The sequence below is a fragment of the Dysidea avara genome, chromosome 10 (assembly GCF_963678975.1).
Source record: "Dysidea avara chromosome 10, odDysAvar1.4, whole genome shotgun sequence".
Classification (NCBI taxonomy): domain Eukaryota; kingdom Metazoa; phylum Porifera; class Demospongiae; order Dictyoceratida; family Dysideidae; genus Dysidea; species Dysidea avara.
In genome coordinates this window covers 9,602,072-9,618,817 of record NC_089281.1, presented here as the reverse complement: position 1 = coordinate 9,618,817, position 16,746 = coordinate 9,602,072, and the positions used below count along the sequence as shown (strand labels likewise).

Here is a 16,746-nt window from a genome sequence, read left to right as displayed (position 1 = left end):
ATATGGACTTTTATATATGTAGCAAGATAGTTGATACAACTAGTGTGAGAAGCACACTCAACATGCGGAGCATGCTCTATCTAGGGGGTCTGGGGGCATGCCCCCACAGGAAAGTTTTGTAAATTTGGCCTATTTAGATTGAATTTGGTAGTAATTTTGAGTGAAAAAATGATGTCACTTTGTTTATGTGATACCATGATTCCCCTGCAGCTTGTCAATATAACTAAAGGGTGCAGCCGTGTAGCTAAAATTCAATCTTAGACTAACATCTTAAAGAACTAGTAGTGGAAACATATGGGTATCAGCAGCTGCACACAATCAAATTTAGTGTTTTGAAGTATAGCATCTCATGACTCAAACTACACTAGCTGTCCAAACAGTAGAAAGGGTAAGTGGGAGTGGAGAGGACAAGTAGACAGTGATGTGGAGTGCATGTGCACTCAACTGTATATAATTCTCTAGCTAGGGGGGCTCTAGATCTGGTTGCATATATACTCCCGGCCCCCCTGGAAAATTTTGGAAAATGGCTATCACAAGATTGAATCTAGAAGCTATTTTTAACCAAATCTGGGTACAAGATAAATGAGTTCAGTTGGAAGTAATTTAATTTGAATGAGTTCAGTTGGAAGTAATTTTAATTAAAAAAACAGAACTATATATTATACACTGTTTCTTGTTATCTGAATTTAAGAAAATGTATAATAGTGGCTTGTCAAAGAGAATAAAGAGTGTATAGTTAATTGAATTTAAGGTCAAAGAGAATATTTAAAACACAGGATAGGATCTACCTTCATATGTAGCCACTGTTCTGAAGTGTAGGTTGCTATTTCAATCTAACTTTTAAAATGATGGATCCATCCATCATAATTGTTTTACAACTAGTCTACAAATAAAACTAGTTTTTGGCCACAACTAACCCCTTTTTAGCACACAATGATCATGACAACATAAATACTGCAGTATCATTTAAGCTTAAAGTTGAGTTTCAAGGGATTTGATAGTGCAAACTCCAAAGCTGCTAGATTTATACAAATGTAGCATAGGATTTGAGGGAAACAAAAACGAACAGCTCTCAGATGTTGCAGCCTTGTGAACTTTATAAAAGCTAAGAAATTCACTATAATATAAGACTACTGTTTTATTTTCAAGAGAAGCATTTCAACCCAAGAATCAAGTTTGTAGCAGAGCCTAAAAAAACTTAAGCTATTTGACAGAAAAGGTTATTTTTTCAGAATAGATTTTCAATTAATGATGTTTTATATAATTTATAGTACATTAAAGGTATAAATCTTTTACCTGAAGTGATAGGTATATGGCAGGATGTTTGGTGTACAATGATGAGGGTAGCAATGCACAGGTCTAGAAGAATAGGTATAATTTCAGCTTACACTCTGGTAACTTCTTGAAAATTATAGTTTTAATCATGGATGTTTTATTAGAGTATTTCGGATTTAGCAACTTCTATGGTAAGACTTACTCCAAAAGTATAATTTTGAACCACTTTTAGTAATTCTTGGATAAGATTAGCTATTCCCCTTGCTTTTTCCATCTTTACATTGCCCATACATGTGTATAAAATGCAACTGTACTTGTACTACAGCTTCTAGAAGCTTCCTAGCTTGCTCATTGTAAAATTTTGGAGGGGGGGGGGGGGGGGGTGCTTCAGCGCCCCAAGCACCCCCCCTGAATTTAGAGACAACAGAAGGTTTCCTAATCCAAGCTGTAGGTTTCCTGCTGTAGTAGTAACAGGATGATTACCTGCCATTTCAATACAGTTTCGCGTGTACTTGCAATAAAATAGAAACATAAGGCTGACATACAGTATCCACAATTCAGTTGTAAAGGTTGTGCAATCGTCTGTAATGGTTTAAACAAGTGTTTGTTTAGCAAAATTAAAATTGCAAACACGGCTATTCATGACAATATCAACTTATTTGTTTACTATATATGTCCATGTTTGCACTACACCGACTATTGCACACAGAACACCTGTTTACTGGGATATTTCACACTTCCTAGGGTTGTAAACAGTGTCAACCAATTAAAATGATGTCTTTCACTGTCTGTATTTACATCCAGCCTTCCATTTGAATAGTAATTTGGCCACCTATTTCATAGTACATTGCCAAATTACTAGTTCAGTTATTATGATCAGCTACTATACATAGAGATATGCATAATAGAAAAAGAGCATACTAAGCAGATAATCTTGGAAGATTAAAGCTGAATATTTTCACTTTCCAAGAGGTGACCATGCACTTTAGTCAGCTTGAAGCCTTTTTAATAGGCTAACTTTGTTGCTAGGGTTAGAGTTGGATTCAGCCTTGGTTTCATCCTGCATTTATAGGTATGAATTTTAGGCAAGCTAGGGTTAGCCCCGCTTTGCCAGGACAGTCACTTTACTCCCTCCAACCTTAGTTTGCTTTGATATCACCTTCTACATTTTAGTATGTTTGATGCTTGAGTTGCTTGGTCATGTCAATAGCTTTTGGTGGCATTTATTGACACCGAAAACTGCAAATTGATAATTCTGTTTGAATGTCTTAACTGCTATATGTTTCAGTGTTATTTTCTTACACTTTGCAAAATAGATATTATTATCATGCAACATCATTCACAATACATTACAATCATACACTGATTACTAAAAATAAAAGAGTATATATAGTTATTATTTCATAACTACAAGTAATGTACAATCTGTAGATAGTACTCAATCAACTTGGTCTTGCATCTTTTCCATGGCTTACTGGTCTTCCAGAATTAAGGCCAGCATACTGGTACTTTGCTTTCTTCTCAGAAGGCTTCAATATCTATAGTAAAGTAAGAGTCAAGATATAAAGGACCTTGCATGGGGGGATCAAAGCACTATAATAGCCATACAGAACACAATAGTCCTATATTGAGCATTTATAGAACACCGATCACCCAAGTTAAGCCACTGAGCAGCTACGGATTGACATGCACAACGATAAAGCAAACCAAAAAAGAATAATAAGCATTGGTCTTTCATAATGCAGACAGTATCACACTGCTGTATGTTGCTTGCATATAGCTAGTATCATACAGTACGGTAGTACTGCATATTATACCGCACTGTATATTAGGAATCATGTAGTTTGGGCTTTCTTTCTCAAAAATATCACTGTAAAATCAACCTCAAATTTCCTTCGTAACAGCTTGGCAGTATTGATTAGGCATTAGCCAAGCCAAAATGGCCACCTCACTTTTCAGTGCGTAATTGATTATTGGGTATTATTTTATGGAATGCTTGGCACCATTCTTTCTTTTAATGTGGTACACGTGGATTCAGTTGTCATAATTGTGTTATTAAAAAAGTAAACAAACAAGTAGAAGGAAAATTTAGGAATACTAAGCTGGATTAGAGATCAAAGTGCAAAAAAGCAGGGGAACAAGGGAACAGCTAAAAAGTTGTGAAACAAGGGAGGTTGCCTATACCTAGTGGACAATTAAGTCATGGTTATAGACTGAAGAGTAGGGATTAGATGCCCACTAATATATCTGCAGGTATAGGCAACCTCCCTTGTTTCACAACTTTTTAGCTGTTTCATTGTTTCCCTGCTTTTCTGTTCTTTGATCCCTAATCCAGCTTAAAATTCCTAATTTTTCCTTCTACTTGTAGGATATGTATCCTAGATAATCACTAAGTTGATTGTGTAGTAGAGATGCAACAATATATCGCGTATCGTATCATTTTAAGACAATATTGCTGTATCGATACAAAGTCAAACTGTATCGATATATCGTGTATCGTGATATATCGACATATTGTGGCTTGTTAACATGGCTGACAATCAAATTAGTGTACATTGTGGTTAAACTGAGAAGTATGTAATGATTCTCAAAGAAAAATTAGCTCACTTATTTCTCTTAAAAAACAAAAACTTTAAAAAACAACATAGGACCATTGCTTAGACTCCACTTTGTATAGTGCAATATATCGCTGTATAGTGATACACCAGAGGCAATATATCGATACGTCTACACACTGTATCGTTGCATCTCTATTGTGTAGCTATGCATCATTTACGATGTTTTTAGTTTTTATTTAACTCTGGAATTCAGTCAAGGCTGTTCTTCCTTTCCAGAATATACAGACAGTTACATACAGAGACTCACATGCCAGTACAAAATAAATACAATAAACAAAGCAACATGGAAATGGCCAAATGCACAACTTAATTACACAATGCACAACATAATAACACAACATACAATAAGTCATAGTTATATCCCGGTACAAGGGTGATATCATCTGAGTATACGGGATATAACTGTTTTATATCCCAGTGTGCAGAAGTTTACGGATAATAAATTAAGTTCCGGTTTGAGTTCCTGTCACTGTGCTCAAGATTTCATCCGAATTGTGTGGAGATTCTACTTCGTAGCTACAAGAGAGACCTTACATACTGCCTACAACTGTAGCGAAGGGCGGTGTTATGAAGCAGCGGTTCCAGGTACGATTCGCCTTCGTCAGAAATTGGTATGGTGGTGTCGCGTGGTGTGCAAGAGAAAAATAAAGATCAACAAGTGGCTACCATAGTCCAAGATAGAACGATGAAGCTAGAGGAAGTTAATTCTTCACCATAGTGGCCGTTGGGAGTGATTGCTGGAGCGAAAATCGTCACGTACTATTCTTGACATTTGTTAAACTATCATATTGGTAACTTGTAGTGTTATTGTGTAAAGGATTAACAGTTTTCTTGTAAGATTTAGGTAGTTTTAAGTGCTGTATTGGTGTGTTTTGTATCAATATTTCCTTATTTGGCTCTTTGTTCCATTGGTAAACAATGCCATTCGCGGTTATTATGATGTCACGAAAGAGACTGAGTGGCTCCGCAACAGGGTGATAACTAATATATCGTACAATAGCAGCGCCGCTCTGTCTAGCTGTATGGTAGTTATAACCCAGCGCGGCGCTTTGATACTCCCACGCACTGGGGTTTAAAGTGATCTTAAAGCACTTGCGTGTGTGAAGATCTAATGAATAAGAGTGCTATTATTTCCATACAGCACTGAAAGGAAAATACAGTACTGAAAGGAAAATACAGCACTGTTGATCATGTGGGTAACATTTTAAATCGCCAGAAGTAGACAAAATGATATTATCTGTTTGTGTTTATCACCAAACTTGTACTACAGTAGCGGACAAAAAAAAGGTCTTGTTCCGTTTCTGTTGTGTGCAATAGAAGGCTAAGAAACTGCTTACAGAACAGAATTAAACACTAGCATCAGTCTTACCGTTTTTGAAGCGTTTGTGATATTTGCAAACAGTTGTACAAGCCATTGCCAAGTTATTCGAGACAATGAATAATACTGTGCACCATTGGCCAGCAAAATCGTTGCTACGATGCTCCGAGAGTCTGGGATGGAAGCTAGTTGGCAGTTTAACATTCGTGTCAGCTTAAACAAGCCAATATAACACTAAGTGGAATAAAAGAACTGTGACATCATCTACAGAAGGTTAGTACAACTGTTAAACAATTAGTTTTATTGTCTTTTTTAATCACAGGTTTGTTGCTATGAAGCCACCATGTGCTAGAAAGCAAAACCAGCCAGGATGCTGCTATCTCTACTAATGTCTCCTTTTCTAAAAGTTATATTTTAATGTATGATATATTTCTATATACTTTGACTAATTTTTGTCAATGGCACACTATTAATTTAGTAACAAAATTTCCTTCTGTTCAGATAAAATAGGTAGTGAGCACTAATTAGGGAGAAAGTGTAATAGTGTAGGTGCTAGTATTTTAGGCAAAGTTCGCTCGAACACTACAAAAATATGATTTAATAAACAATAGAATAGTTGGTTATGAGTAGTATTGCACCGATATGCATTTTTCACATTTACCGATACTGATTATTTGCTAATTCCTGTAACCGATATGCCGATATTTACCGATATTCTTCAATTCTTCAGAACAGGAGAGGAGAAGAAAATCACCTAAAGTTTATGTGTATAAACTGCATTTGTAATGATAATGTAATCAGTGTAATTAATTGCATGGGCGGCCGACTTTTACAATGTTTTCTACAATTTTGCCACTAACCCCTTTCATGGAAAGGAAGCCAAGTAGTTATAAAACATCTAAGCCAGCTTATCAAACAGTTTTTAGTGGGACTCCAGACCCTTTGTGAAGAGCGATCAACTAACTGCGTTGGGCGGCCGATAACTATACACAGCCCATATAGCCTTGCAACCATACTTGTGCAAACAAACAAGCCAAAAGTTACAGCAAACCACTTACTGGTACATTCACCACCTTCTTTACTTTCACCTGTTCATTGCCATCATTAACGATTGACTGTGGGTTTCGATCAATCGGCAAATTATTTCCGCTTCGTATCTGAAACCGATACTTGTAAAATTAGCTAATATCGGCTGTTTCCGATAATTCAACCGATTATCGGTGCATGTAACACTAGTTATAAGTCTTCTTCGCTGTTTGTTGCAGTCAGCTACTGTACTTTCTGTGAGCCTCGCCTCTTGTGACAGTAAGTGTGTTAGCATTAGTCAGTATTCACTTACTTTTATTAGCAACTCTTCATTCACTCCATTTCCTCTGCAAAAATAAAACGCATTTTCAGCAATAATTAAAACACTAGCAAAATGGAAACACTACGAAACGGAAATGCCTCAACAAAAACATAAAACGCAACAGGAACTTTTTTTTGTCTACTACTGCATATAGACACCTACCGATTGTGTGATGGCTGAAAACCACTGCAGTTCGAGTCTACGAAATGAACATACTGAACAAAGATGACCAGAAAGCACTTCAAACCAGTGTTTTCAATTTGCCTGACGTGGTCTGACATTTGTATGGTCATTACTGAAAATTATAATCACCTCTGGTATTCAGATTACATGAAATGGAATGGCAATGGATGGAAAATGGAAACGGTCAAATTGTTACATATGTGTATCTTATAGAGTAAAACTCTCACTTAGTGGTCACTTCTCTTTTTTACAAAGACCACCTCTATTCAAAGACCACATTGTAATTAGGTTCTAAAGACAGCTAAGGCATACTCAATGATCCACTGTAATTGATTAGACCACATAAAGACCACCTTTACAAAGACTACCTCTTTACATGGTAATATTTGATAAGCTGTAAACACGTATTTCAAAAAAGGAGTCAATCCCATCTCCCACATTTTGGTCCACACTTCACTCAAGTCATCTGGCTATCTGCATCGCTCAGTTTGTACCAGAATGTGTAATGTAAAATAGTCCATGCTAGTGAAGTGTAGCTACTGTAGTACGCTGTAACCTACTGTAGCTATCAGAGATCTCATAACCTTGAGAGCCTAGACTTTTAAGCTGAACTAACTGTTTTGATAAAGTCAAGAAATACTATGTTTGGAACGTAGGTATTATTACAATGTGAAGAGGTGGTCTTATAAAGGTGATCATAAAGTGGTCTTATTTGTAACTATACCTTAGATATCTTTGAGATATAACTACAATATGGTCTTTGTACGGAGGTGGTCTTTAAGAGGTAGCTACTAAACAAAGGGTTTACTCTAGGGTACATTTATACAGTATGACGACTTGAGCATTTCCATTTTCTGTTTCCGGCTTCCAATTCCACTGTTCCATTAGCTTGGTGGTTGATTTGACCATGGATATATGACTCTTAATAGGGATAGGAAACGGCATTACACACCTAAAATAGCTGTGTTTCAAATGGACAAGTGGTTCCCGTAATTTGCACCGCATACTAAATTCATTGGTCAATGGAGTTTTGCAGGTTTTACAAGAGGGGTTAGAACCCATTAGCGAAGTGTGTCACCGTACTATTAGCTTTGTTCAACTGCTTGGGCATTAGACTAATGTTTGAAAGACAAATAAATTTGCCAGACAACAACCATGTAGAATTACAAGAACAGAAACATGAGGGTATTACAGCACCGAGCAAAATTATAACTAAGGAAATATACCCAGGGGTGTGACTTACAAACCGGTCTGTTCAATTCTAATGACCAAAGGTATTCTAAGCCACGTATCATTGATACCAGGAATATCATTGATACCAGGAAGTGTGTGCAGAGGCCACAGGAACAACAATGTACCTTGGTGTAGAAGCAATACCGAAACAGCACAATATAACAAATTTCTTCTGTGGGAAGGTCACTCAGTGGCTTCCACCAAAGCAGCTTGTATCATTCAACCTTAATATTATACAAAACCTATAGGAATACTCTACAGTAAGAAGAAATGTCAGTCTTTCATGTTCTTTAAAGCAGTAGCAAGCGAACTGCAACTCGTCTCTAACCAGTGATGTCAAATGTACAAGTACTGGGTGTGTGACGCTGTTTTCAATCCCTATTAAGAGTCGTATATCTATGATTTGACATGGCTGCTAGCCAATCAGTCAACAACACTAATTACCTCAAAATACTTGTTTATACTATGGTGTACATTGGCCCAATCTGGTTAAATCTCCTAGCAACAGAGCATTGTTATTACAGTAACAATACAGGTGAAAACGACAGCCTATACCCAACCTTCTCTGACCTCAGGGGAAGGTATAAAAGCTGTAACGGAACAGAACCCGAATGGAACCATTTAGGGAGAACCAATTTTAAAAATAGCTTTTTGATTTCCATTGCACATTGGCTATTCTTACAAAAAACTTTTTTGTTTCTACCTACAGGTACATTAGAAGCTGTCTACATGTAGTTCCTACCACATGAATACTTCATATGAGTCTACACTTTAACTCACGCAGTTACGCTGCAAAAGACTATCTTTAAGTCTCCTAATGTATAATTCTTTACAATATACACTAGAGTTGCACTGATGTGGAAATTTACCAATAATTATAATGATAACCAATTTATTGGCTACAAAATTACCGATTACAATACCAATATTTAGTGGTAGTAGGCTGTAACTGATCAACAAGGTTTTCAGTGTAAAAAAATATGGCAACCCCCTAAAAAGCTGTTTGCTAAAACCCTTTTGTAAAAGGAAAAAAAAATTATGGAAAAAGTGGTGATAAAAAGGTCTATGAAAGAGCATTCAAACCCCCACACTTTGAAAGTCTGCTCGTAACTTCACACTGATGCTTTAACTATTGTACTACAAGGTCAACTATGATTCAGATTGCATAATTATAGTGCTGAAGTGAAATATCTGCTAAAAGTAAACTTTTTTACTGATTTCTGATATTACCGATATCAGTGTACCTCTAATAAACACATCACTCCATGCATAAACTACAGTTAATCAGCTCAAATAATGGCAAGTTCAGAAAACCATCCTAATTGTTATAAAAAGCTTGGGTACACGCCACAACACAACCTGCTAGAACAAGCAAGAAATAATTCTACCCCAAGATTGTCCTTCAGCAGGCAGAATGGTGGGCGTTTAATAGAATTCTACTGGTAGTAAATAGAAATTTGCAATAAAAAGTTCCAAATGTGGTTACAGACAAATTTCAGGGTACACTGTAACATGGCCTGAAATTATATTTTGAAACTGATCTGACAAATCTGCTATTTGGTCGGACATACTCAATAGTACTGTACAAAAACTTTCTAAAAGTGCTCAGACATTAGCCAAAAATGGTAGAAAAGGGCAAATGTCTGACCAAGGCTCTGGGATAAGTTTTACCTAGTTGGGGATGGTATAGAAGCTTGTCAAAATGATTATTATTTGCTAGATGTGCACCCCTGGCATATATAACTTCCCTGACCTCAGACCTAACAAGGAAATGGGTGACAATCTAATTGGTCAGTAAATGCCTGAAGGTAGACTTTTACAACCACTTCTGGAATACACTTTTAAGAAAACATTAGTATGGTTTCTTGTCAATGAAACCATATCAACACATTACTTTTCTTTATTAACACTTTCAGTTATTTAGACACCACAAAGTGATCAGACTGCTGTACAGACATGAAGTGTTCTCGCAGATATATTGCTCATCCAGTATATCTGTACTCTCCATTCCTATGATCAAGATACTCTAATAGAACAATTATCCCAATATAGGAGCTGTACACGTGCATCTACAGTTACACTATACCTTAGAATTAAAAGTAATACAATTGCGGCTATTGCACTGTAGTATCTCTGGTGTTTCTATACATGTAATGCGCCACAGTTGGAAGAAACTATATACTGTGTGCATGAATCTCGTGCTGGCTATAGACCATGTGTGGTCTAAAGTAAAGTGCTCTATAAAATCACGTCATGCAATAAGACGCCATTTTTTGCAAAAAAAAGTATGCTAAGAAAACTTTAAAATGCTAAATGTTAATTATAAGGGATCATACTGGAAGAATGAGTACTGTTATTATAGAGTAACAGTACGCAACATACTTGTGTTGTGGTCAGATATCAAGAAAATACTGTTTCCTTTTCACTTGATACTCTATATTGGACCTATATTCCTCACAAAGAACCACCAGAGGGTTGTTCTGATAAAAGGATATTTTCAAAGTGGATTTAAGGTATTTAATTTCTATGATTTTTGTAAAAAACAAAACATGGGCAATCTCCCCCATTATAAGCCCCTTATTGTGGTTCATGATGAGTACATACTTGGAAAGAACAAAGTAAATCTTCATCAACAGTCATCATTCCACCAGCATTGTCATAGTCACCACAATAGTTGGGGGCTGAAAACAATGTGACTAATTGTCGACGAGCAAAAAACTCGTATCCATCTTCTACTACCTATAAAAAACAACATACAAAACCAGGAATTATAACATCTTGGCTTACTTGGTGAGCACGGCATATAAGGTCTAAGTCATGTCTGTTTAAAAACTTAGTGACAATGTCAATACCAAAAGTGAATGAAACACCTCGATCATTTTCACCCCATCCTTTGGTTTCTTTGTCTGGATCAGACCACAGTAAATCACACAAGAGTCCTGGATAGGTATAAGAGAAACATGATGTCAAAATGCAGCACATGCTGGTAACGATACAGTGATGTGTACACAGTATATATGCATACAAAACATACAGTAGAGAGCTACAATGTATACATACATTACTGTAGTATTGTATGCAGCAATACATTATCAGCAACACTGAAGATAGAAATTATTCAGCTAGGTAGCCAATATAGTATCAACTAGAGGTCACTGGCGGTTCATTAGTGGTGTGGAAATAGCACAGTGATGTGTACACACCGTATGCATACACAACTTGCAGGAGATACACAATGCTGTAGTAGTTCAGTAGAGTATGCAAGCCAGGTGAACCAGATAAAAAAAAAAGAAGAAGACAGCCAAGTCAGCAAGCTAGAGCCTAGCAAGCCAGATGAGGCAAAATCTTCAATACAAACAAACATTAAAACATACCACCATGACACACTCACTGCTTACAATACATTTACAAACAGACAGCTAAGGATGCACTGATAATTGGCTTGCTGATCGGATTGGTTGCCAATATGGCAATTTCTACCCTATCGGTAATTGGCACAAACGCTCTACAAAGTGATATTACCACTGATATGGAAAATACCATTATTTGCATTACAGTAATAAAAAACCTTTCTTGCTCAGTACAAACAAATAGATAGATTTCTATGCTGTATAGCACTAAACAACAAGAAGCCACACGAGTGCACATGCAAGCATGGTTGTTATTGTTAAAAAGTACACAGAAAAATTTGGAATTTTCAACTAGAGTAGGGACCATAGCACATCAATAAAAAGTACTGAAACAAGCTGGAGTAGTGCACGATATTAACTCAATAAGAAATGTTATATCCCTACTGTGCATTTCCATTATGGTATCTTGAGCACAGTAAGGATATAACACTTCTTAATGTTTTACTGTGATTTAATATCGTGCACTACTCCAGCTTGTTTCAGTACTTTTTATTGATGTGCTATGGTCCCTACTCTAGTCGAAAATTCCAAATTTTTCTGTGTACTTGTTTGTTAACTGTTTTTGTAAATAATTTCATGACTTGGAGAACCCACGCATAATGACGCCGTACGCCCCAATTATCGTCTGAAAAGCAAAGTATCCATTACACTTCATTGTCAGCTATTTCCAACTGATACACAGCATTTCAGATCAAGAACTGTTCGAAAAGCACCTCTGCAATCCATGCATACCGAAAGAAATGGTGCCATGCATCCCAGTTATATCAATTATCTTCTGAAAAGTGAAGTATCCATTACGCTTCATTGTCGGCTCTGTTCAACCTGTTACACAGCAGTACGAATCAAGAACTGTTCGAAAAGCACCTCTGCAATCAGAGTAGCCACTATGAAAAATACAGATGATTTCCATTTCGAAGGGAAACCATCACGTGCTACCGTCAATCGACACTTTTCGCTGTCAGCGAAGATGAATGGGACACAAAGGAGGACACTGGTACTGTAAGTCAGTGAAGAATGCATTGTATACGTACTGCAATATGCCAAAAGGCATCTCTCGACCCGAAGCGATGTCAAATAGTGAAAAAATCAAGCCCGTAGCCTTAGCCTTATCAAGTTACGCTTGTCTGGAGGCATCAGTCAGTTACTTACTTACTCAGTCAATCAATAGAAATTTCCGTTAAATAAATATATTTTTAAATTCTGTGGCAACTTATTGAAAGTGTTTCGGGTCAATCTGAAAGCTTGTTTGAGCTTAGTTTTACCTAACCAATACTGCCTCATCGTCGTCTAGGAAAATTGAGGCTGGTTTTTGGGTGATATTATTTTGTGGGCCACACCTACTTCTTTGTGGTCCCTACTATACAATACTTACATGTACTACTATCATACTGTATGATACTATCGTACTGTATAGGTCTTCTGAATACAGTATACATACTAAGAACAAAGAAACCGCAACACAAGATGAAAACAATCTGCTGCATGATAACTAATCAAAATACGGAGTAATTCAGACAAGCCTTTGTGGGAGCATTAATAAATTTTTTTTCGTGATGCCTAATTGTCTGGGTAGTGTAATAGAGGCCACACCACCATAGGTGGGCGACTGGATTCAGTGGAATGAAATGGTGGAGGTGGTGGTGTAATTAGGTAATTTCACTTAGTGGACACTTCTTTATAAGACCTCCTTCTAATGAAGACCACCTCTTATAAAGACCGTTTTATGGTGTCTCCTTATAGGACAGTCTTATCGATGCATGCGCCCACATGTTATGCCTAGAAAAGCCAGTGTGATATCTGATTTATGATACAATAATACACCCATACAAAAAGAGCTTGGCTGTACAAAAAAAAGATGTATCCACAAAACTAAAAGTTGGCAACTAAAACTAGGAGCTAAAACTAGGAGCTAATATCTAACTAAAACTAGGAGCTAAAATCTGGTAAGGCCAAGAAATGAATGTTGATATTGGCAACTATCTATATATGCTAGTTGAAAATTCCCAAAAAATTTTTTTGTGCACTTGTTACAAACCATATACCAGAGAAAGGTTTGTGCATTAATGGTTGAATGGCAAGATCTGTGGTGGAACAGTGCATGTATCACTCTGACTTTTCTAGGCATGTTAAAGACCATCCTATGGTGATACACTCTAACACAACAAGATAGCAGCAATTTGAATATTCAAGTAAACTGGTCTTTATATCTTTGTTAGGTGATCTTTATAAAGAGGTGAGCACTGGGTGAAATTATCTAATTACCATTCCATTCCACTGAATCCAGACACCCACAATAGGTATATATTTACGCTTTAGTCAAAAAAAAAATTTTTTTCCAATACTAAAGATGCAGTAGCTACACCTGTATTTACATCTTACAATATACAGTATGCAAATATTGGATCGGTATAATCGGTATTGGCTCTCTAAGGTATAGATTAATTGGATATCAGTACAATTGAAACATCCGTATTGGTACATCTCTACAGACAACCAGGCCAACCAAGCCAAGTCGAAGGATACAATACAAGGAAACATACTGCTATCACTGTCTTGTACAGCTTGCATGACAAACTTCCTTCCTGTTGGTGTCAGCATGGCTACCTTTGTAGTGTGCATTATATGGAATAACATGGGTTTTCAGTCACCAGCACGAACATGAGTAAGAATTATACGTTTGTGCCTTTGTTCAATGAATGGCGATTCTATCGCCGGTTAGTACATGTCTGTAGGCGTTGCAGTCTTAGTGTACGCCTACATTCATTCATTATTTATGATGTAATTTTGACTGCTCTTATTATCTTTAGTACTGTATAATTATTACTATTACTAGCACATACAACCAAGTACAACCACCAATAGGACAATCCACAAACGGCGCATGTACAAACAGTGCACAGTGTGTGTGAGTGGAAAAGATGCACATACAGTAAACATAAGTGCAATTACTGTACAATCCTGAGAGCCTGCTACTATTATGTTGTCTTGAATACTCGACTATGGAAGAATACATCATGCATTGTCACCCCTCCTGCATGATTCTCATGAGTTAAGGTGCAAGTGCATGCTCTCACATCTATGGTATTGAATCTCATTTCTACAAGCAATGAAGCTTAAACATCCATGTTGACAGAATTTAGTAACTCTACAAAATTTGTGTCACATGATTCTCCTCATGTTCTACAATAGGATGGATCAGGGTACTGGATTAAGACATGGCTGTTGGAGCTGCCAAGAGCAGACCTTAATGATAAAATAAGTCACTGGAAACTGTTATCTGAGTTATTTTAAACAAGTTTGAGGAAAAATTAGGAATTTTAAGTTCGATTAGGGATCATAGAAAAAAAAGTAGGGAAACAAGGGAGGTCACCTACACCTGCAGATATACTTAAACCCTTATTCAGTCTATACCCTCAGATCAAGACTGAATTAGGGATTAAATGTTCACTAGTATATCTGCAGGTATAGGCGACCTCCCTTGTTTCCCTACTTTTTTTTTCTATGATCCCTAATCGAACTTAAAATTCTTAATTTTTCCTTAAACTTGCTTATTTACTTTTTTTGAAACATTGTGAACCCATGCATATACCTCATCAAAAGAAAGAATGGCACCAGAATTAATGTTTTTGTTTGAACGTGTGCCCCAGCTATCAAATACTGCTTCAAAAGTGCAGTGGTCACTACGCTTCGTTTTCAGCTACGTTCAGCCCATTACACAGCACTACAGACGAAAATCAGTAGAAGACTTCAAAAAGTGCCTCTGCAACAATCCGGTCACCATGAAAATATGATTTGCGTGCTCCCAACTATCAATTATTGTCTCGAAAGTGCAGTGGCCATTATGCTTCGCTTTCAGCTATGTTCAGCCCGTTACAAAGCATCATAAACGAAGAACAGTGTTAGAATCGTATCTGCAATCAATCCAGTCACCACGGAAAATACGGACGATTCCTGTTTACAAACGTTCTGTAGGGAAGCCATGCATCGTGCTACCGTGAATCGACACCTTGAACTGTCAGCAAAAAGAAATGGGACACAAAGGAGGACAAAGGTAAGTCCATGATGCATGCATTGTACTGTACATACCGCGGTATGCCAAAAGGCACGTCTTGGGACAAAGCAATGTCAAACAGTGAAAGAATCAAGCCCATAGCCTTAGCTGTTATCGAGTTACACTTGCCTTCAGGCAGGCAGGCAGGCAGGCAGGCAGGCAGGCAGGCAGGCAGGCAGGCAGGCAGGCAGGCAGGCAGGCAGGCAGGCAGGCAGGCAGGCAGGCAGGCAGGCAGGCAGGCAGGCAGGCAGGCAGGCAGGCAGGCAGGCAGGCAGGCAGGCAGGCAGGCAGGCAGGCAGGCAGGCAGGCAGGCAGGCAGGCAGGCAGGCAGGCAGGCAGGCAGGCAGGCAGGCAGGCAGGCAGGCAGGCAGGCAGGCAGGCAGGCAGGCAGGCAGGAAGGCAGGCAGGCAGAAAATTATATTGAATAAAATTTTGTAACAATTTATTGGAAGCCTTTAGGATTATACTGAAGGCACTTTTTGGCTTTATTATACCTAACCGATACCGCCAAGGTGCCAGGATAGAGTTGTGAAGCTGGTTTTTGGGTGATTTTTTGGCTAGGTAAACCCAAATCTCCATGATCCCTAATATACAGTACTACCACACTGTACGATATGAACTGGGTCATGTCTTAAAATGATCACATGATGCCATGGATAAACTACAAGACAAAATTAAATTTTGGAGAACAAACGGCTGCATGTAGCTAATCACTGTGAAAGATGCCAATACCTTCAATAGGATAAAAATCCAATACCAGAATATAATGGATATGCCACCCAAGAACAAGTATAATTTCAGCGTGTGGTAGCATTGCAGACTGTAACTACGTATAGACACAATAATATGGTTTACGGTATGTAGGTAAATAAACAGCAGCGAGCACAACTACATACCAATTACTGTATCAGCATACATGCAAGGGTACATATTGTGTATGCTGTGTTTGTTATCTCCATCAGGTTGCAACGGATGTATGTAATTATGGCAGTGTTTATATAGTTTCGTCTCAAAGTGCATGTCAGTGATCTCACTCCTGGCACTCAAAGGCTTCAGGTTGAGAGTTATGTATTATCACACAAACTTATCACCTGAAAACTGTGCTGGCATTCTCTACACAATGACCTGCCAGGCCCAATACGAAAATACTGGTAGATGAGTTCCAGTACATCAATGGTGTAGCAATGGTATAATGATGTGTAACACAATACTATAACATAGCTAGCAAGCCAGGTAAAGGATGAACAGAAGTACCACTGTGGTCATCATGAATATGGGAGTGGCACTTAATTAGCTGCTTTGGACTGGGA

The 16,746-nt window shown here is 37.7% G+C and overlaps 1 protein-coding gene across 1 annotated transcript in view; it reads right to left on the bottom strand.

The window, feature by feature from the left end:
- Nucleotides 1-2,553: 2,553 nt before the first annotated feature.
- Nucleotides 2,554-16,746, bottom strand: part of LOC136237121 (serine/threonine-protein phosphatase PP1-beta catalytic subunit) — a 35,182-nt gene continuing 20,989 nt past the window's right edge. The window contains exons 6-8 of the mRNA XM_066027419.1: nucleotides 10,763-10,914; nucleotides 10,580-10,714; nucleotides 2,554-2,813 (exon numbers count right to left, since the gene is read on the bottom strand). Coding sequence (XP_065883491.1) covers nucleotides 2,718-2,813; nucleotides 10,580-10,714; nucleotides 10,763-10,914 — 383 coding nt within the window. The 3' untranslated portion in view covers nucleotides 2,554-2,717. The remainder of the gene's footprint in view (nucleotides 2,814-10,579; nucleotides 10,715-10,762; nucleotides 10,915-16,746) is intronic.